We start from the raw sequence: 22358 nt of genomic DNA, 5'->3' as shown, positions 1-22358 counted from the left end.
TAGACCTCTGCTGACCTCACTACCCGCCTCACTCACTGTGCTCCCACCTTGCAGGTCTTCTTGCTGCCTTCTTGCTTGATTCGTTAAGCTGCCATGGGCCTCGGGGCCTTTATACTTGCTGCCCTCTTCCTACCATGCTGTGGCTGAGATCGTCTTATGGTTCACTCTTTTGTCTCGTTTTCAATGTTACTCCAAAGTCACCTCCTCAGAGATTTTCCCTGTCTACGTGTCTTAAAGTAGCACCATGCCCTCGTCCCACACTCACTATCTGAAAGTATCTTACTTATTGGTTTGGTGTCTGTCTCTCAACTAGAATGCCTGACTCACGAGGGCTTGGATTTTGGCATCTTCACCGCTAGGCCCCAGCAGCAAAACCAGCGCCGACACACAGTAGGAACTTCATAAATATTTGTTTAATTAGTGATTGAATCTGCTTTGGCTAACGCTGGCTTTGCTGATTCAGATCAGCTTGGGGAAGAGGATAGTCTTGAAATAAGTCTTGGTTATGTGTTTTCTGAGGTTCTGAGTAGCCAGGTTTTGAGAGCTGGTCCTTAAGGAACTGACTGCTGTGATACAAATAAAATACTCTTATTTCGAAACTTAATTTTATGTTTGAAACAAAAATTTGATCTTAGAATTTTCTAAGCTAGAATACTCTCTGGGGGTGTGAAAGAGGTGCGGGGGTGTGAAAGAGGCGCTTGGTTCCATATCCATCTCTAATTCATGTCTGAGAGTCAGACATGTTCAGGAGTCAGGACCTAAAGCAGCGAGACTGAACATGGACTTGATGGACATGTGGGGAGTGTCTGTGATGCCCCGCTGTGGGCTCCCTCGGGCCCGGGTAACCGGAGGAGGAACAGCTCAGCCGTCAGGAGCACCTGTGCTGATGTCCAACTGCTGAGATTACTGCCCCTCGCTAGCTGCTGACCTTCAGCAAGCTTCTTGACCTTTCTAAGCTTCAGTTTCCTCATTTGTAAAATGAAGATATTTATAGCACCCATCTTGAGGACTCCTGCTGGAATTAAGTGAAAGGATTAGTAAGTACTCAATAAGTCGTGGCTATTATCAGCATGGGTATCATCTATCCATGACTACAGAGGTGGTCCAGGGCCAGAGGGCACACTGCTTGGTGGCAAAGGGGAAATGGAGGACACCACCCACACCCAGCCCCTGCTTACCCATAGGGCTCCACCAGGCCCAGCCCCATTCCACATGCCTACACACACCCCTGTCCTTTATCCTGGAGCCACAGTGACAGGCCCAGGGCACTAACTGAGTACAAAATGCATTTAACTAAACATTTTTTGTTTTTAATACTAACAATACATGTTTACTGAAGAATAATTAAGAGGTTCAGATAATTCTTAAAAAAAGAAATTAAACTATTCACAATTCTACCGCTCAAAAATAAACTCACTGTTAATACTTTAATATATATTCTTCTATACCTTTTTCTATCATATATATTTGTACCAAAATGTGGTCATACTTTAGATATTGTTTCATTACTTGGCATTTTTTTTTACTTTTTATTACTTAACCACTTAATGTAAGCCACATTATTTTTCATGGCTCATATAGATCCACTGTATGGATAAACTATAATTTACTTAATTTAGCCACAACTGGCAGAAATTTAAATTGTTTTAAATATTTTCGCTACACTCATCATAAACAACGCTGCAGTGAATATTGTTATAAATGTTTACATACATTTATAATTATTCCCATACAATAGATTACTAGAAATTAAGTTTAGATGTAAGAGGGTGTGCTAGTCATTTAGCTGCTATCTCTTAGCCCCAAATCTACCCTTCTTTATACTTGGCTTTGTGATGCTGCGGCTAGGACTCTCTTTGCCCACAAGCCCTGTTAGGTTTGTCAACAGGGTGCGCTGCAGGAGAACTGGAAAACTGAGGGAGAAGGGACTTGGATCTCTGGTTGGCTTGTGTTCCTGTCAGCAATGATTGTCCATCCCAGCAGCAGCAGTTGGTTCCAGTTTCCAGCCTGCTTCCACACTCACAGGACGAGCAACCTTGCAACCCTGTATGACCTGAGAGACACCAGCACCAGCCGGCCAGTGTCCTTCTCTAGAGGCCTGGGTCCCAATTCTGTCCAAGTCCTCATTTGAGCTGCTAGATTCCAATAACCCCAGCCTCTTCCCTTGGATCCCCAGTCCCAGGGACAGATGATGGCTGTTTCCTGCACCTATAATCTGTGTTACCCAAGATTCCTACTTGCATTTTCTGTCTCCCAATATCTATTTGACAAGTTCCTTATATTAAATTCTCCCTACTAATATAACTGGTATGTTTCTGTTTTCCTGACTGGACCTTGACTGATATATAGGATATAAACATTTTTAAGGCTTTTAGGTGTGGACTGCCAAACTGCCTTGCAGAAAGGCTTTATCAATTTACATTCTCACAGAGTTTCTTTTTCTTTTTTATAATTTTATTTATTTATTTTTTTCCCCCAAAGCCTCAGTAGATAGTTGTATGTCACATCCTTCTAGTTGCTGTATGTGGGTCACGGCCTCAGCATGGTCGGAGAAGTGGTGCGTCGGTGCCTGGGTGCACCCAGGATCCAAACCCGGGCCGCCAGCAGCAGAGCGTGCGCGCTTAACCGCTAAGCCACGGGGCCGGCCTCACAGAGTTTCCTAGTACTAATTCTGCACAATAGCTATCAGGGGGATGAAATAAGCTTTTCTCTACAACCATGTTAGCACTAGGTATTCTCATCTTAAAAGTAAATCTGACAGGTGAAAAGAGGTACGTCATCGTTATTTTAAGAAATGCAGGGCTGGCCCCGTGGCTTAGCAGTTAAGTGCTCGGGCTCCACTGCTGGCGGCCCGGGTTCGGATCCCAGGCGCGCACCGACACACCGCTTGTCAAGCCATGCTGAGGCCGCGTCCCACATACAGCAACTAGAAGGATGGGCAACTATGACATACAACTACCTACTGGGGCTCTGGGGGGTAAAAATAAATAAATAAAATCTTAAAAAAAAAAAAAAAAAGAAATGCAGAATTATCTTCAACTATGCCTGATATGTGCAAGGCACCATATATATAATGCACCATTGTACCTGAACAACACGTGGTCCTTTCCTACCAGGGCTAAGAGATAAAAGAGGAGAACTGGGGAGCCAAGAAGGGGCCTTTTACCCAGGAGTGTTCTCTGCTTTGGCCAAAGTGAGGATGTTACAAAACTTCAAAGGGCTCATGTACTTGCTTTAGGTTTAAGAGGATATAGGCAGGCTAAGGGAAGGACAGAAACTCTTAGAAGACGCCACAAAATAATAGTGACAAAGGGGAAAGAAGGCAGACAGATTCTTGGAACCCTTAGAAGTGAAGACAGAGATGACAGCACCAGCCCAAAACAAGCAGGAGCACGTCTTGGTTGACAGGGAAGGGATGGTTGTCACGGAACACAGAGTAATCCTCAAAATGATGTTGCTGCTGTGAACAGCAAGAGACTGTGCTCCAGGCGGCCAGCGGTTCTTCCAAGGGCACGACGAATATATTCTACTAAATGCCATGCATTTACTGAGTGCCCAGAATGTGCTAGGTTCAACAGAAGATAAGAAGACAGACAAGATACACCTCCATTCCTGAGAAATACATAAACTGGAGGGGAAATTTTCCATTTGTACAACGGTAGAAGACAGGTGAATAGGCTCCATAGGTGATTAGCTTTATGAAAACACATTTGTAGCTCAAAAGCCCAGTTAAAAATGAAAATTTGGAATACAATTCAACCAGAAGAGGAGCACCTCATTGCAGGGTGTGTGATGTGTTTTCAGTGCCTGGCAAAAAGTAGCCACTCATAAATGAGTAGAATTAGTTAACGAGTGCAGACTCCCAGAGATCCTGATTCCATTGGTTTGAGTAGGGTCCCTAAGAATAAGCATTTTTAACAAGCTCCCTGTTTTACCCATAGTTTTGAAACTCTGGGTTATAGGAAGGTATTGTGCAACTAATGCTATAAGTTCAAAGTTAAAATGAACCAGGTAATTTCAGATAAAAACATCAACTTGTGCTGTTGATGCCAACTGGATCTCAGTGTTACCCATGTGACTTTCAATGGATCATGCTGAATCATCAGGGACCACTATATAGAATGGTCAACGCAGTGTTTCCACAACTCAGGGGAAAAATAACCAACAGTACATGCTCTGCTGGCAGTGGGTTAGTAGGTTATACTTATAAGTGGACGTCAGGATATTAGGTAACAGTAACTGGAGTAACTTCGTCGACTGGCTTTAGACAACGTGGCCTACCTGTGTACCAAGGAACCTACCTGTATAAAACTTCATCAGGGAAGGGACCAACAATTTGGTGGAGAGAGGATGGTTCTCAATCATTTCAAAAAACTTCTGGGTTCGTGGCTGAACAGCAGGGTTGGTCATAAACATGACTTCTACCAGTTTGGCCACGAGATATGGATTTCGGATGTAGTTCTGGTTGCACAACATCACAACGAGGAACATTACAATATCCTGAGTACAGGGCTCATAAAGCACCTGAGGAGAGTATCTGAAGAGGCGAGAAGAGCAAGAAATAAAGTTCTGAGAGACTCAACCTGGGGGGATGTTGGTGTCATTAGTGGGAAAGGGGGCAAACAGGTCTAGGAGCCAGGATACTAAATTCCCTTTAACTTGCTGAGTTTAAAGTGACTGTTTCCATTATAACTAGATAGATTTAAAACCCATCACATCTATTGGCCATACCATGTTATATTTCAGCAAGTAAACCAAAGCTATGATTAAATTATAAGGTGAGTTTCACAAAAGATCTCCACTACCAAAAAGACTTTTAAAAAATTTTTGATGGAGTTGTTTTAATTTAAAAACAATCTCAAATATCAGTTAAAACTCAAAGCATTCCTTTGCAAGCTTTCTCCAATATTACAATTGAGAAGAATTTTGGTACAAAATATAGACATGGGTATTTTTGGCTTTTGAATGTTCACTCAGTGATTTATAAACCATTTGCTCCTTCTGTTTCTCAGGAACACATACTCAATTGTTAGAAATTCAACTCAATTTTCACAGAATACGTATTATCAGCATTGTTAATCCCGCTTCTGTCTTGGAGACATTATTGGAATTGGCTTGGTGCCACAGTTGGGTTTATTTTTCTCGTCTCCAGGAAGCACTCAGTTAAAGGAGTTAAACAAAATGGAGGTTTGCAATATAGTTCATAATATGACATACACCTTACATATAAAAACATATTAGAATTATGCAATACGTTAAAGGCACTTACTGTACAATAAAAAATAAAAATTCAGCAACATCTTCTACATAAAACTCAGGCAATGCTGCAAATACCTTGGGGACGTCTGAATTTAAAGGCAGTGTTACACTGTCAGAGAAAAAAAGCACAAGTTACAAAACGTTGTTATGGCATATCGAACTACAAGGAATGTTATACTACCATTACAAATGAGTATTTTACTTGGGGAAAAATCTCATCCTATAATACAAGTATGTAAAAAGTACAGAGGCAAAGCACAGTGAATAATGAATTCAGTGGATATGCTAGGGTGTGCATGAAATGTTTTTCCTTTCCTTGATTTCCTGTTAAGGTTAATGCAATAAATAAAATGGGAAGGAAATAAAAGGGTCATATTTGGTCATTTTATGCAACTCAAACTGTTTGAGACAACAGAGCTACACATGTACTTTAAATACTTTCCACTCCTGCAGAGAGCTTCTGCCAACCTCACCAACGTCATGATCCAGAGACTTCATAATAACAATAAAATAATAATAAATAAAATAAAAATGGCTGCCTGGAGGAGATGTCCAGCTGATGATAAAGAGATCAACAATGTTCTCAGCTCATGCTCTGAATTGGCTAGGTATTTTCCTGCACCCAGTGCTTAGGAGGGCCTAATATCCTATTATCTCCGGCTTTTAGCTTCCAATTTATAGATTTCCTTTTCTATCAATCAAAGATTTTATAGCCAATTTTTAAAAAGCACTATGTCAAAATTAAAATAACAGGTGTTGACACTCCCTTATTACTATAATTAATTACAGGGAAAATATTTATTAATAGTACTAATTTCATAGTCTACATAAGTACAATCTGGAAATTGAAAAATGAATTCTTGATAAAGTAAGGGTTTTGGTTTTAGTTATTGACTTTGAAGAACCATAAAGACAACGCAGCCCAGACGAGTACAGATGACGATGTAAAGCGGAAAGACACACTCACTCGGGGTAGGCAGGGTCCAGGATGCGGAGCAACAGCTGAATGAGAAGGCCATAAAAATTCAGACATCTTCTCAGGAAGCTCTCGTCAAGTAAACCAGCGTCAGCACAGGCCTTGCATCGTACCAGTTTCTGTGGAAGTAGGTATGTCCCCACCCATAGGTTAGTCGGCAGCTGAGTACCTGCAGTGTGACTGGGCAGGGAATGGGCCAGGAGCTGCAAGTCTAGGTTCTAGAGCTTCGAGAGCTTCATCTCTAACTAGCTATAATAGGATGCTGGTTGCGTGTCAAGAGCTTTCTTTGTTCTAAGAGAAACAAAAGGTATGCCATGCAAACCACTGGGCACCAAGCCTAGCACACAGTTAGTACTCAAAGGCAGGTTATTACTGTCATATTTAAATAACTTGGTTGGGGGGTGAGGGGGTTGACAGGGAGGCCCTTTGGGAGTAAGAGATAGTTAGTGGGAAAAAGCCAGACAAATCTGCACCTGAATTCCAGGTTACCACTTATGAGCTGCCCTTGGGCAAAATGCTTGTCCACCAAGGATCTAACACCTACCTTAGCGGATCGCTGTGAGAATTAAACACACACATGCACACACAGTGACATATACATTTAAACAGTTTATAGACTCCTTGAAACAGAGCTACGGAGTAGTTAGGGGGTCTACAGACCTCAGGTAAGAGCCCCTGGTTTATGCCACATTTTGAAGACGTCTAGTCTATTAGTACATAAAACTGAAATCTTAACTTGTACCAGAAATCTAAGTCAGGTAAAATTTCCACATATCACCCTACTAATCAACAGAAAACATGACCAGCTAACATTCAGCTTTATAATTTGAACATAAACATAAGAAAAATGCATACATTTGCTATCTATGCTTTCCTTTTACAACTTCAGACAGCATTTGTTTTTAGCTATGTCTCATAAGCAGAAATCTTTCCATCTACAGTTAGGTTGTGTGTTAGATCATTTTCAATTAAAAATGAAGAATGAGGGGCAAAGGAAAGAGATTTTTCTACTACCACAAATCCACTTCGTCAAACATCATGAAAATGTGTGGCTGGATATGCATGTGTTTTGGGGTGCCGGGTCGGGGGGTAGTAGATGGGGAGGATCTTGCACAAGGTAAGGTGATGTTAAACTGAGGATGACAAAATCCATTAAGAATTCATATTGTCATTGGCATAAGCATATGCATATTCAGTCCTGAGAATTAAATATTATATATAGATACATGCAGAGTATCAACAAGTTTTTAAATGTATCATTTTAGTTTTGGGGAAAAGAATAATGAAGAAAAAATAAGGACACTAAACTGCTCGCTCACGGCACACACTCTGGCGGGAAAATTACTATTATGAGTCTGGTCTACAATTATTGCAATTAACTATACAAACCTTAAGCTGAGTTTTGCAGCGCTTCAGCATTTCACGGTGTCTAGTTGCCAGTGGGGAATCTTTCCACTGGCTTTCATTATTTTTCAAATCTTCCACAGTTCTGAAATCAAAGGCTAACAGTCAAATGAAAGAAAACATACAGATCTATCATCCATCTTATCTATTCATTTTGACCATTTCATTGACTTTCAGACAAACATCCCTCCCCCATTTTAGCATCACTAAAATCATTACAATCAAATGGCAAGTTATGTTTTAATTGGCAGCACTTTTCTTTCTTACTGGTTCCTAAAATAACGATGTCTTAAAATTGATGGCACTTTAGATTTGATGAAATATAGTAATCTCTTTTGGAAGGAAATACATTGTTCCCTGATTTTCTGGGAGGGAGAAAAAGAAGTCTCATGAAAATTCGAGGTTACTAAGCCTACTCAATTACCCAAAATAATAGGCTACTCTACTAACGGCATTTCCTCTTTTCTTTTACAATCTTTCCTCTGTTTGGAACACTGTTCTCTGAGATTGTCTTTGTGGATTGTTCCTTCACTCTCTTCAAGTATCTGCTCAAATATCACCTGTCAGCAAGGCAGTCTCCCCTGATCACATAATATGCTGCATATTTTAAAGACTGGCTCATTTAACACTATTTCAACCCCTTTCTATTAAGACATTGTGTAGAAAACTACAGGTTAAGTTCTTTAAAACTACATTTCGCAGACTCCCTTGCTGCCAGCATTTCTGCACATGACCTAGCTTCTACCCAGAGGTGAATCTTCACTGAAGGCAGAAGTGAATACTGTGAAGTGGCAGCCACATGATTCTTCTGGAAGCACAGAGGTGGAGGGATTTTGCCTGAAGTGGTGGCAGAGGCTCTACTGTCAGGCTAAAGCCTGAAGCAGCTTCCTGCCAGCCCAGGTTCAAAGCAGAGCTCTAGGAGTCCGCTTTTCCAGCCATTCCAATGATTCAACAAACCAAATAGTAACCTTTAATAATCCTCTTTCTGCTTATCCCACATAAATTGGATTCTTCTGTCTACAACAGGAACATAAGTATGGCAGACAGAATAATGCCCGGGCCCCCAAAGATGTCACATCCTAATCCTCAGAACCTGTGAATATGTCACCTTACACAGCAAAGGGGACTGTGCAGATGTGATTAAGGGTATGGACCTTGAGATAGAGAGATTATCCTGGATTGTCTGGGTGGGCCCAATGTATCACAGGGTCCTTCTAAGAGAAAAGAGGGAGTCAGAATAAGAGAAAGAGATGTGACAACTGAAGCAGAGGTCAGAGAGAAGGAGAGCTGAAGATGCTATGCTGCTGATTTTGAAAATGGAGGAATGGGGACATGAGCCAAAGAATGTAGGTGGTCTCTAGAAGCTGGAAAAGGCAAGGAAAGAGATTCTTCCCTAGAGCCTCCAGAAGGCACGCAGCCATAATTTTAGGACTTCTGACCTTCAGAACTGTAAGATGATAATTTATGTTGTTTTGAGTCACAAAAGTTGTGTGGTAATCTATTGCAGCAGCAATAGGAAACTAATATAAAGACCTACCTATATGCTTATTGGCACCACAAGAGTTTACAGGTAACAGGCCCTCAAGAAAAAAGGGTCTCTCGGATTACTTCTTTAACGGGGCTAGTGTGAAAGTGGTAAAGACTCAGTTAGCATTTGAGGACAGAACACTGGTAGCCCAAGGCTCTCATGGAAAAAGAGATGCATAAATGATCACCAGTGATCTCCTGGAATGCAGAGATGGAGTGGCTACTTCTAACTATGCTGGAGAGCTTACAGAATAAAATGACAGGCTCAAGATTTGAAAAGCTCACCTCAAAGGAAAGTCAATGAACCAGGGAGTTTCTAAGATGACCACAAAGTAGAGTCTGGTCTCACGAAGTAGCAAATCATAATATGGACTGAATTCATAACCTTACTGGGTCTCTTATCTGAAAGTTGGAGCAAAGACTAGGAGTCCAAGACTTCAAATGGAGGAGTCTGGGAGAATTTGATGACTCGAAGTACCCAAATACCGAGATCCCCTGCGCCTCCCTTGCTAGCAGAAGCAGCTCCCGCAATGATCGCACCTGAGGTAGTTACATTGCAGAATGATGCCAATTTCCCTTAGGTTCCAACTATCATACTTCATTGCCTCTAGAACCATAATTAGAGTGAGATCAATGACCATCCTTATGGGCCAATTACAAAGTCACACACAGCAGAAGCACATATTCGAAGGAAAAAAAAAAAGGTAAGATTTGCTAATGTGTATATTAGTTTCTTATTGCTACTGAAACAAATTATCACAAACTTAGTGACCTGAAACAACATAACTACCGAGTTGTGGAGGTCAAAGTCTAAAATGGGTCAGCAGGGATGCGTTCCTTCTGGAGGCTCTAGGGAACATTTCCTTGCCCTTTTCAGCTTCTAGAGCTCACCCGCATTCCTTGGCTTGTGAACTCACATCACTCTGACATCTGCTTCTGTCATCATATTTCCTTCTCTCACTCTGACCCTCCTGCCTCCCTCTTATAAGGATCCTTGTGATACATTGGGTCCACTTAGATAATGCAGGAAAATCTCCCCATCTCAAGATCCTAAACTCAATCACATCTGCAAAGTCTCTTTTACCATGTAAAGAGGGAACTCCGGGGACTAGGATGTGAATATCTTTAGGACACCATTATTCTACCTGCTACCTATGTAGGGACAGAAATGTGGCAGTATGTGTGGAAACGGATTCGGAAGATGCTTGATCAGCAAGAGAGGAACATGCTAACATATTTCTATGTAGGGCTAACTTCATTGACGTGATTACATCTACCAGAGGTTCTGCAATCAACATTATCCTGAGCAGCTGCAAGAGATCTAACTGTGTGCCCAGCTAGCTGAGTGAAACTTGGAATTGACAGTGACCTATTCTGAACGAAGCTGAGTTGTCTTGATATAACTCAGAGGAAGGAATCCAAAACTTACGAAGCTGGGAATATTAATATAGATTTACGATACATGACTAGCTCAGATAACCGCCTTCCCAAAACACACACACACTGCAACTATGTCCTAGAGGACACTTCTTGTATCACAGCATTGAAAAATACACGGGTGAAGGGAACACCAACATCTCTAAAAAGCACAACAGTAACTGTCCACTGTAGGCTGGGAGTGAAGGTGGCAGACGGTACCGTTGAAATGTATCCTGCAAGGTGAGTGGGCATGACAGGATCCCAGGACAGCATCCATTCCAGGACAAAGAAACAGACAAACCCACAATCATAGTTTGAAATTTTTATAAGCCTCTCTCAATAACTGATTTTATAAGCTGATAAAATCAGCAGATATAAAGAAAATTCAAACAGAAGATGAACAAACTGAACTTAATTCACATATATGAAACACTGCAAGAAACAATACAGAAAGCACATTCTTTTCAGGCCTATATGGAACATTTACTAAGGTAAATGTTAGGCTATAAAGCAAATCTCAATAAAGTTCAAAGGACACAAATTAGAATATGTCTTCTCAACCACAACAGAATTTAGCTAGAAATCGGCAACACAAGAAAATGGACAAATTCCCCAGGAATCTGGAATTGAAGCAATATATGTTTATATAACTCACTGGTCAAACAAGAATAAAAATTAGAAAATATTTTAAACTGAACAATAAAATAGCACATACCAAAGGTGCTCAACATCACTAATCACAAGGCATACGCAAATCAAAAAACAAAATGAGATATCACCTCACACCAGTTACAATTACCAAAAAGACAAGAAATAACAAGTGTTGGTGAAGATGTGGAAAAAAGGGAACCCTTGTGCACTGCTGGTGGGAATGTAAATTGGTGCAGCCGCTGTGGAAAACAGTACAGAGGTTCTCAAAAGTTTAAAATTAGAACTACTTTATGATTGAGCAATTCCACTTCCAGGGTATTTATCTGAAGAAAATAAAAACACTAATTTGAAAAAATATATGCACCCCCATGTTCAGTGTAGCATTATTTACAACAGCCTAGACATACAAACAACTTAAGTGTCCATTGATGGATGAATGGATAAAGAAATGTGGTATATATATACAATGGAATATTATTTAGCCTTAAAAAAGAGTGAAATCTTGCCATTTGCAACAACATGGATGGATCTTGAGGGCATTGTTAAGTGAAATAAGTCAGACAGCGACAGAAAAATATCATATGATCTCACTTATCTGTGGAATCTTAAAAAAAACAAAAAAACCCTGAGCTCATAGATACAAAGAAGAGACTGGTGGTTGCCAGAGGTGGGGATGGGGGGATGAGCCAAATGGGTGAAGGTGGCCAAAAGGTACAAATTTACAGTTATAGAATAAATAAGTCACAGGGATGTAATGTATAGCATGGTGAGTATAGTGAATAATACTGTACTGCATATTTGAAAGTTCATAAGAGTAGATCTTAAAAGTTCTCATCACAAGAAAAAAAAATTATAACTATATATGATGATGGATATTAACTAGATTTATTGTGGTTATCATTTCACAATACACACAAATATCAAATCATTACATTGTACATGTGAAGCTAATATAATGTTATATATCAATTATATATACATAAAAAAAATGACACACCAAAAATGAGGGATGCAGCTAAAGCCATGCTTAGAGGGAAACTGAACAGCCTTAAATGCATAGACAGCTATCCCTTGGTATCCCCAGGGGATTGGTTCCAGGACCACCCGCCCTTGGATACCCAAATCTGAGAATGCTCATATCCATCCGTGGAAGAGGAACCCACAGACATGGAGGGCTGACTGTATAAGAAAGGACTGAAAATAAATGATTTAAGTATCAATCTCAAGAGGCAATAGAAACATTGACAGAAAAGCAAATTAAGGGGATGGCCCCGTGGCCTAGTGGTCAAGTTTGGTGCGCTCCTCTTCAGCGGCTCAGGTTCAGTTTCTGGGCGTGGCCCACACCACTCATCAGTGGCCATGCTGTGGCAGCGACCCATACACAAAAGAGAGGAAGACTGACACAGATGTTAGCTTAGGGCGAATCTTCCTCAAACAAAAAGAGGAAGACTGGCGGGGCCGGCCCGGTGGCGCAAGCGGTTAAGTGCGCGCGCTCCGCTGCGGCGGCCCGGGGTTCGCTGGTTCGGATCCCGGGCGCGCACCGACGCACTGCTTGGCAGGCCATGCTGTGGCGGCGTCCCATATAAAGTGGAGGAAGATAGGCACAGATGTTAGCCCAGGGCCGTCTTCCTCAGCAGAAAAAGAGGAGGATTGGCGGATGTTAGCTCAGGGCTGATCTCCTCACCAAAAAAAAAAAAAAAAAAAGAGGAAGATTGGCAACAGATGTTAGCTCAGGGCAAATCTTCCTCAGCAAAAAAAAAAAAAAAAAAAAAGCAAATTAAACTAAGAGAAAGTAGAAGGAAATAATAAAGATCCTACAGACATTAAAATGATAAAAAGAGGGGTATTATGAATAATTTTATGCCTAACAATTTTGAAACTTTATAGATATCATGGGAAAACTGACATAAGATGTAATAAAAATCTAAATAGTCCTATATCTATTAATTGAATAAAATACATAATTAAAAACCTTCCCACATAGAAAACTCTAAGCCCAGACAGGTTCATCAATGAATTTTTCTAAATATTTAAGGAAGAAATAACATAATTCTTATATAATAAACTCTTCCAAAGAATATAAAAAGAGAGAGGCTGGCCCAGTGGCATAGTGGTTGTTTGCACACTCTGCTTCCGTGGCCTGGGGTTCGTGGGTTCGGATCCTGGGCACAGACCTATGCACTACTCATCAAGCCACACTGTGGCAGTGTCCCATATACAATGTAGAGGAAGATTGGCACAGACGTTAGCTCAGGGACCATCTTCCTCAAGTAAAAAGAGGAAGATTGGCAACAGATGTTAGCTCAGGGTCAGTCTTCCTCACACACACACACACACACACACACACACACACACACACACGAATATAAAAAGAGAGAACATTCCTCAGGTCATTCTATGTGGCAAGCATAAAGTTGATACCAAAATCTGGGAAGGACTTAACAAGAAATGAAAATTATAGGCCAGCCTTTCTTTTGAACATAGAGTCAAAAATCCTATTAGCAAATTGAAATCCAGTGAGATACAAAAGAAATAATATAATATAAAAGTTGAGTTTATTCCAAGAATGAAAGATTGATTTGATATAAGAAACCAATTGATACAATTCAACCACATTAACAGAATAAAGGAGGAAATAAACATCCGATCTCCTCAATAGAAATGGAAAAAGTATTAAAAAAAATTCAACTCTTGTGAAGAACAAAAAACTTTTTAAAAACTAGAAATAAAAGGGAACTTTCTTAATCTGACAACAGAGGATATACAAAAAAGCTTTCTCCCATTAATTGGAATAAGAGAAATTTCAAGGTTATTTCTATCCAAGATTGTAGTAGGAATTGTGGCCAGGGCACTAAGGCATGAAAAAAAAATGCATAAGAAAGAAAGAAACTGTCATCATTTACAGACAACATGATTATGTGTAGAAAGAAAATCTTAAGGAATCTACAGAATAACTATTAGAATTAATATTTTAGCAAGGTGGATATAGATATAGATATGACACACCTTCTGTCATGGCCAGACTACACCAGTCCTGGACCAAAAGGTGAAAGTGGCCACTCTGTTATTATCCCAGATGACCTGTTCAAAAAAATGTTTGCTTCCTGTTCCTGTGACTTTTGTTTGTTTAGAGGTACATGGCGAGAAATGCTTAGATTAAGAAAAACAACAATGGTGCTAATAAATTGGAAATTGAGGCTACTATCCAGCCATTTTGGACTCTTCATACCACAGGACAACATGCAAAAAAATGAATTACTTGTTGGGGGGAGTAAATGATCTTTTATCAAGGGAAACCAGAATTACTGTTTCACAGTCCAGGGAAGGAGGGGTATGTCTGGAACCCAAGGGATCCTTTAAAATGCCTCCTGATAATACCATGCCCAGTAGAAGTTAATGGAAGTCTATAGTAACTACATACCAAGGGTTAAGAACTCTAAGAAACCAAAGTTTGGGTCACTTTACTATGTTAAGCACTCTGGTCAACTGAGGAACACAGATGTGGTAGTGGAGGCAGATGGTGCACCATAACATACATACCCACCACATTCAAATCTACTGGTCACAATGGAACTGCTTGCTCACAAAAACAAGTGGTGACTCAAGCAATCTCAAGATGTGGCATCATGCACATACCTATTGAGCTCCCGGATGGCCCGGAGTCTTCGGATATAGCGACGGCAACTCGGCAGAATAGACAGGTGGTGGGCGTGCAGGGTAAGAAAGAAGCATTCTGTAGGGAACTTCGGCTCAGAAAAAGGAGGCTGATCTCCATCTAGGAAAAATAACATAATCCTCTAAATAAAATCTATTACATGACTAAATCACAATTCAGAAGACAAAATTACATTTGAATTTTCAAGAAGTTTAAAGACACTTTTTAAAAATTATAGACTTAAGTAATGTTATAAGAAAAACAGAATTCCTGTAAGTTCCATTTAACGACCAAGTATTCTGCCCCATCTGATTAAGTGTTTACATAGATGAACACCAACAATCTTTTGTGATGTATCTTCCTAATGTATTTTATATAACCATTTCCATCATTCAACACAGGTTACAAATATCATTTTATTTATTCATTTATTTATTTATTTTGCTGAGGAAGATTTGCCCTGAGCTAACACCCGCTGTCGATCTTTCTCTTTTTGTATGTGAGCTGCCACCACAGCAGGGCCACTCAGAGATGAGTCGTGTAGGTCCGCGCCCAGGAACTGAACCCAGGCTGCCAAAACAGAACACACTGAATTTAACCACTAGGCCACCAGGGCTGGCTCCACAAACATCATTTTAAATCTCAAAATGGTATTAGACTGTGTTAATAAGCTACAAATTCCATAGCCATTTCTCTACTTTTGGGCATATTCATTGTTTCTAATTTCTCTCTAGGAGGATCTATGTATAAAAAATTACTCCTGGAGTCAGCCCTGTGGCCTAGTGGTTAGGACTGGTGCACTCCACTTCAGTGACCTGGGTTTGGTTCCTGGGCGTGGACGTACACCACTCATTGTCTGCCATGCTGTGGCAGCGTCCCACATACAAAATAGAGGAAGACTGGCACAGATGTTAGCAGAGGGCAAAACTTCCTCAGCAAAAAAAAAAAAATTATATATATATATATAAAAAAATATGACTCCCTCACCTCCCTAGCTTTGGAAGCATACTCCAGAAAGTGAAATTATTGAGAATTAGTATTACAATTTCTGTGATGAATTCCCAGAATTCACTTTAGGTAGACTAAATAAATTGATTAAATGCCATCTATTTCTTCACAAACATTCATTCTATCTTATCATTTTGTTTTTGGATAATTTATAGTTATATAAAATTATGTGACAAATATTTCCCTCCATTCTTTCATTTTACGTATTCATTTTGTCTCGCTCTATACAAGGTGTGTTTATATATTAAGATATATACATATTGTCTTTATTTCTTAAATCATTATAAATTTCTCTCTCCTTCACAGCTGGGTCAAATCTTCTGTTCTTTTTTTTTCATGTTTTCTTTATGAGATTTTTTTTTTCATGTTTAACCGTTTGATCCTTCTGGAATTTATTAGTCTATGAGGTTGTTATTCCAAGATCATACCAAAAGCTACTCATTCAAACAACATTAATCAAATACTGACTTTACTGTTCATCAAATATTTAGTCCTTATGACAGTTTAAGTATTTTTCTGGAATGTGTATATCTGATCATGATGCTGCCACTGCCAGGTGAGCATGCAATCTCTATCCTATTCCATGAATAACTTTATAATATTTAAAAATGACGTAGTGTTGGGGCCGGCCCGGTGGCGCAAGCGGTTAAGTGCGCGCGCTCCGCTGCGGCGGCCCGGGGTTCGCTGGTTCGGATCCCGGGCGCGCACCGACGCACTGCTTGGTAAGCCATGCTGTGGCGGCATCCCATATAAAGTGGAGGAAGATAGGCACCGATGTTAGCCCAGGGCCGTCTTCCTCAGCAAAAAAAGAGGAGGATTGGCGGATGTTAGCTCAGGGCTGATCTCCTCACAAAAAAAAAAAAAAAAATGACGTAGTGTTTTAATGTCTATCATTAAATAACATGTTTTATAATATGGAGAAAAAGATCAACAATCCTAACACCTTCAAAATATTTTTATACCAGGGGCCAGCCCGGTGGCATAGTGGTTAAGTGTGCATGCTCCGCTTCGGCGGCCCAGGGTTCGCAGGTTTGGATCCCGGGCACGCACTGACGCACCGCTTGTCAAGCCATGCTGTGGCGGCATCCCATATAAAGTAGAGGAAGATGGGCACGGATGTTAGCCTTAGCCCAGGAAAAATCTTCCTCAGCAAAAAGAGGAGGATTGGCAGTGGATGCTAGCTCAGGGCTCATCTTCCTCACCAAAAAAAAAAAAAAAAAAAAAAAATTTATACCATCCATTCATCAAGATCTATGAAATAGTTCATTAGAATTTTAATTGGCGTATATAAAACCTATATAACAACTAAGTCACTGCTATTATTTTTATTATAAATATATATATTTTAAATTCATTTATTCTATGTGTCTATTTGATTTTGGCTAATCCAAATAAGAACTTTTTTACTGTATTAATTTTTATTGCATATCTCTACCTGATAAATTCATTTTCTAGAGAGATAATAATAATTTGTGAGGAATCATTGGCAACCAAACAAAATAAAAATTTCTCTTTCTAGACTCTATAAACTCTAACTTCTTAACTGGGGCACCTGTGAACCACCCAACCACATAAGCTGGATGTGGCCCACTTAGGTGAATGAACAGCACGCCCAGTATTGACAGATTCTTTGGGATTGTACCTAAACACAAAAATGGAAAAACAGAAAGTCATTTTTTCCCTCTACTTAGGAATCACTTTCAAACCCAGTATCATTATTTTTGAGTTTTTGCAACATAAAATATGGTGTCCATTTCTCTTGCATTTCTACTTTTCTGTTTTCCTGATCATCTCTCTCAGATACATTTTGTCTGTCACAAGCTTCCATAACTTCCCTTTGTGAGCCATCTTTCCTTCTCTTCTGTCTCTTCTATCTTTACTCCTCTGCATTCCCTTCCTCTGCGTCTCTGGACCTCTCTGGGTCACGACCACATTTAGCCAGGAAAGTAGCTGAGCTGGAGCAGCGAAGGCTCTCTTCTTCCTCCTCCTTCCCACAGGCCCTCCCTCCAGAAGGGGCCTTCCTCAGAAAGGGGCTTCCTCAGCTCCAGCCTTTCTCTGGGCAGCTTGCTATCTAGAGAACTCCCCTTGATCTTCTCTACAACTCTGTAACTCCCCCAACCCCGGTCCTGACCCCAAGAGCCCAGATACTAACTCTGGAGTCTGCCTGGCTTATCTGAAATCAGGTCTCCTGAGTGAAAACAGAAATTTCATAAAGAATTAGACTGCTTCGTTCACTACTGACAAACATAAGAAACTGCAACTGGGCTGGCCCTGTGTCTTAGCGGTTAAGTGCATGCGCTCCGCTACTGGCGGCCCGGGTTTGGATCCCGGGCGCGAACCGATGCACCGCTTCTCTGGCCATGCTGAGGCCGCGTCCCATGTATAGCAACTAGAAGGATGTGCAACTATGACATACAACTATCTACTGGGGATTTGGGGAAAAAAAGGAGGAGGATTGGCAATAGATGTTAGCTCAGAGCTGGTCTTCCTCAGCAAAAAGAGGAGGATTAGCATGCATGTTAGCTCAAGGCTGATCTTCCTCAAAAAAAAAAGAAAAAAGAAAAAATAGAAACGGCAACCAAACTAATTAAACATCCAGAAGAACGAATTGTGACCACGCAGTGTGGTAGAGCAGAAAGAGCCCTGGATTTGGCTCAGAGGACCTGAAAAAAAGGCTAGGTGAGCTTGGCACCCTTTAAAACCTAGTCTTCTCATATTTAACTAGAAGACAGTATAGCTGCTATTATGATATTTATTAAAGTTCTTTTCCTGATAATCCCATAAGCCTATGAATAAGAAATTTCCTATGGAATGCAAGGGAAGGTCAAAATGGAAGGCACACTAAAATCTCTTGGTTATGATGTTGCGTACACTTTGGTTAAAATGTACCAAGACTCAGAAATAGCTTTGTACTGGCCAGTAAAATCTGGCCATAAAATAAATGTTATGACTTGTGGGCCGGCCCGGTGGCGCAAGCGGTTAAGTGCGCGCACTCTGCTGCGGTGGCCCGGGGTTCGCAGGTTCGGATCCCGGGTGCACACCGACGCACCGCTTGTCAAGCCATGCTGTGGTGGTGTCCCATATAAAGTGGAGGAAGATGGGCACGGATGTTAGCCCAGGGCCAGTCTTCCTCAGCAAAAAAAAAAAAAAAAAAAAAAGAAAAGGAGGAGGATTGGCAGATGTTAGCTCAGGGCTGATCGTCCTCACATACACAAAAAAAGTTATGACTTGTAAATATCAGTAATGCTGACTTCCTGAGCAAGACAAGCAATCAAGTCCTTAGACATATCCCCACCTCCCACACACACCCCTCACAGGGTGAACCTTAGGAAGGTAAAGAAGCCCGAGTCTGATGTCGCAGCTTTAGGGGTAGAGAAGTCAGTGAAAACTGGCACTGATGACGGAGGACAGGAGCAAGGCGGTGGCGGCAGGGAGGTGACAGACAGGATGCTGCAGTTGGTGTCAAATCCAACTGTGGGATGATGCTCTGAGTCCAACTATATCCTTCTGAGACAGGATGTATACCCCTTCTATTTTTTTAATTAAAAAAATTTTTAATTTAATTTAAAAAATAGAAGGGCAGTGTTTTAATGACTAACAATGAACATATCACTCACAGAGTTCAGTCAGCCAGTCGTTCACATCCTCCATTGTTGCGTTCACTCTCGTCTCATCGTTGGGCAGAGTGATCCGACACCTTGGGTGGAAAATATACGTGGGGTCGACTGTCTCTAACTTGATCTTTGTACTTAGCTGCTGCAGCACCCAAAGAAAATTCAGCATACATCCATCTGTAGACACCAGTCTATCATCTGTCTGCAGAGTACGAAAGGAAATATTTAAAATAATGATTTGAATAGAAATTTAGGCACAACTTTACAAGAAAGGAGACCGCACTTTCATCCTAAAGTCAATCAGAGGACATATATACTGTCACCATTGTCACTTTACTAGCAGGTGCTATGTGTTGAGTGTTAATCATATGTAAAGCATTTTATACACCCTCTCACTCAATCTTCACAACAGCCCTTAGAAGTCAGTGATCTTGTTAGTCACATTTTACAGAGGAGGAAACTAAGGCTCAGAGAATTTAAGTGATTTGCCTAAGATCCTCAAAATTAGTAAACAGAAACACAGTAAACGTTGCTTCCTGTCTCTTCTTTATTTCCCCTCAAGAGCATCAGAACAGTTAATTTTACTGTGACCCCCTGACTAACAGTTTCCCTAGCCAACAGCACTACAGAGTCCTGCGTTAATAATATAACAACCGTAATAAAGATAGTTAACATTGGTTGAGTGTTCACTATGTACTAGGCACTATTCTAACAGCTTTATACGTAGTAAATCCACAAGTTAGGTACTATTATTATCCCCACTTAGCAACGAGGAAACGGAGGCACAGAGAAGTAACTGTCTAAGGTCCCACTGTTAGTAAACGGTGGAAGCACAATTGGAAACCCAGGCAGTCTAATACCAGGCCCACGCTCTTCTCTCTGCTTTTCTTCTTCTGAGTAGAAATGTCACCTCATTCATTAATAATACAGGAAGGATGTCCTTTTCAGTGTTCTATTCTGGTAAAGTAGTCCAAGGCACCAGCCTCCCTCATTAGGAATGGTGCCCGCGTAATCTTGTAACCGGTTTCCTTCTGTCGGCTCCTGCCTCTCCTCCCACTTTAGTCCATTCTCCACAGATTTAGTGGTTTCCTTGCTGAAAAACCCTCCAGTGTCTTCCCGTTACAGTTCGTACCACATCCACCCAACCTGATGGAGCCTCTGCTAACCCCGCTAGCCTATGACCTGCCGTTCTCTTCCTGTTCACTATCCTCCAGCCACAAAGGCCTGCATGTGGGGCTTGTTCCAAAGCTAGTTCATTCCCACCTTAGTGCCTTACATGTATCTAGAAAGCTCTTTTCTCAGCCTTGCAATGGTTGGCTCTTTCTTATGAGTCAGGTCTCTGATCAAATGTCACCTCCTAAAAAGGGCCTTCCCTGCCACTTAATTAAAAATCACTCCCTTACCTTCCTTCTGGTACCTCCACGGTTACTCTCAAGTCCTCTACCTTGCTTTATCTGCTTCATAGATTCTCTGACTGTCTGAAATAATATCTTTATATGTCTACTCATTCACCCTACAGAACTTAAGCTCCAAAAAGTAGGAAGCTTGTCTATCTTGTTCAACACTGTATTTCCATTTCCTAGAACAATGCCTGGTAGGTACTGAATAAACATGAGTGACATGAACAAACTTAAGGAATAAATAAAAGTCGTCTTTAGGAATCCTACCTGCATCTGTGCTTTCTTCATATTGGCATTGACGAAAGCTGCCATGTAACCAAGAGCAGCCTCACGGGTTTCACCATTTAACAAAATACTATGCAGAATCTTGAAAAGCTCTTGCTGAAATTTATTTTAAAAAGAAAGAAAAAAATTAAAACTTCATTTAAAAAATTATTCCTTTCTGACTTCAAGAAAAGCTAGCCTCCTTCCCACTGTCTCTCCTCTGCCACATCCACTCATTTTAGGAGGACCTGACTACCACAGGAGCAGAAGAACATCTTCAACTGTGGCAAGACAATTAGCATGAAAGCAGAGCATGAGGTGGAGGAGGCAAGCAGCTATAGTTTTAATAAAATAGCCTCTGCTATTTCCTTTCCAGGATAGGACCAAATCACCTTAATTATGCTATAATTAGCCTATAATTTTGCTGCTTTTAAGTTTCAGAACTGAAGATATATTCACCCTCTGGATTCATTTTCCGAACACCTACCCTTCCCAGCTCCAAGTAATGCTGCAGTGATTGGCTAACCACGCGAGTGTTCTCCAGGGTAATGGCAGGCCCTGAGAAATATTTTTCAACCACTTTAGCCTGGAAAGAAAAGGGAAAAATTCCATCAACATATAATGTGCATCTGGGAAGGAATCTGAACATAACAGCAGCCAAGTGCAAATGGCCACTGTACTTACATCATCTTCTGCAAAGACTGAGAAGCTGAAGAAAGCCCCCAGATAAGAGAGTCTCTGCAGCTCCCGCCCAGAGCCAGGGCTTAAGGATTTAGGCAACCACAGTGGCAAAGACGCAACCTACGCAAAAAAATGGAAGAGGCAAATCAAGCTGCTACATCAGTGACAGAGGTAAAAATGCGACGAAGAGAGTTCTCGACCACCAACCTGCTCAGCTGGTTCTTAGCCGCCAGCACAAGGGCTGACACTTAACTTCCAAAAACACAAGGCTCACAAATATGTGAGAATCCTTATTGGTATTTTCTGATCTCAGATGGAGGAAAACCCTCTAACTCCTCTACATATTTATAAGATATTCTTTTAATTTTTATGTTTCAAGATACTCTTTGATAGAGTTGAAATAAACTATTCTTATACTACCAAAGGACTCAAGTAAATTTTTCCCGTAGGACTTGTTATTCTAGTTGAACAACACTTATCCAAAAAAAAACACAAAAGAA

At 40.7% G+C, this 22358-nt stretch overlaps 1 protein-coding gene across 1 annotated transcript in view; it reads right to left on the bottom strand.

Annotated features, from left to right (window-relative positions):
- The window catches only part of UBE4B (ubiquitination factor E4B), a 133979-nt gene that overhangs the window by 21553 nt on the left and 90068 nt on the right, over positions 1-22358 (bottom strand). Inside the window, exons 12-20 of the mRNA XM_058552858.1 lie at positions 21862-21978; positions 21665-21763; positions 21181-21294; positions 19517-19715; positions 14873-15011; positions 7625-7724; positions 6227-6354; positions 5270-5368; positions 4302-4537 (exon numbers count right to left, since the gene is read on the bottom strand). Of these exons, the coding sequence (XP_058408841.1) occupies positions 4302-4537; positions 5270-5368; positions 6227-6354; positions 7625-7724; positions 14873-15011; positions 19517-19715; positions 21181-21294; positions 21665-21763; positions 21862-21978 (1231 nt within the window). The remainder of the gene's footprint in view (positions 1-4301; positions 4538-5269; positions 5369-6226; positions 6355-7624; positions 7725-14872; positions 15012-19516; positions 19716-21180; positions 21295-21664; positions 21764-21861; positions 21979-22358) is intronic.

Source organism: Diceros bicornis, chromosome 13, assembly GCF_020826845.1.
Source record: "Diceros bicornis minor isolate mBicDic1 chromosome 13, mDicBic1.mat.cur, whole genome shotgun sequence".
Lineage (NCBI taxonomy): Eukaryota > Metazoa > Chordata > Mammalia > Perissodactyla > Rhinocerotidae > Diceros > Diceros bicornis.
Note: the sequence above shows the minus strand (reverse complement) of the source record. Positions and strands in the feature narration are given on the sequence as shown.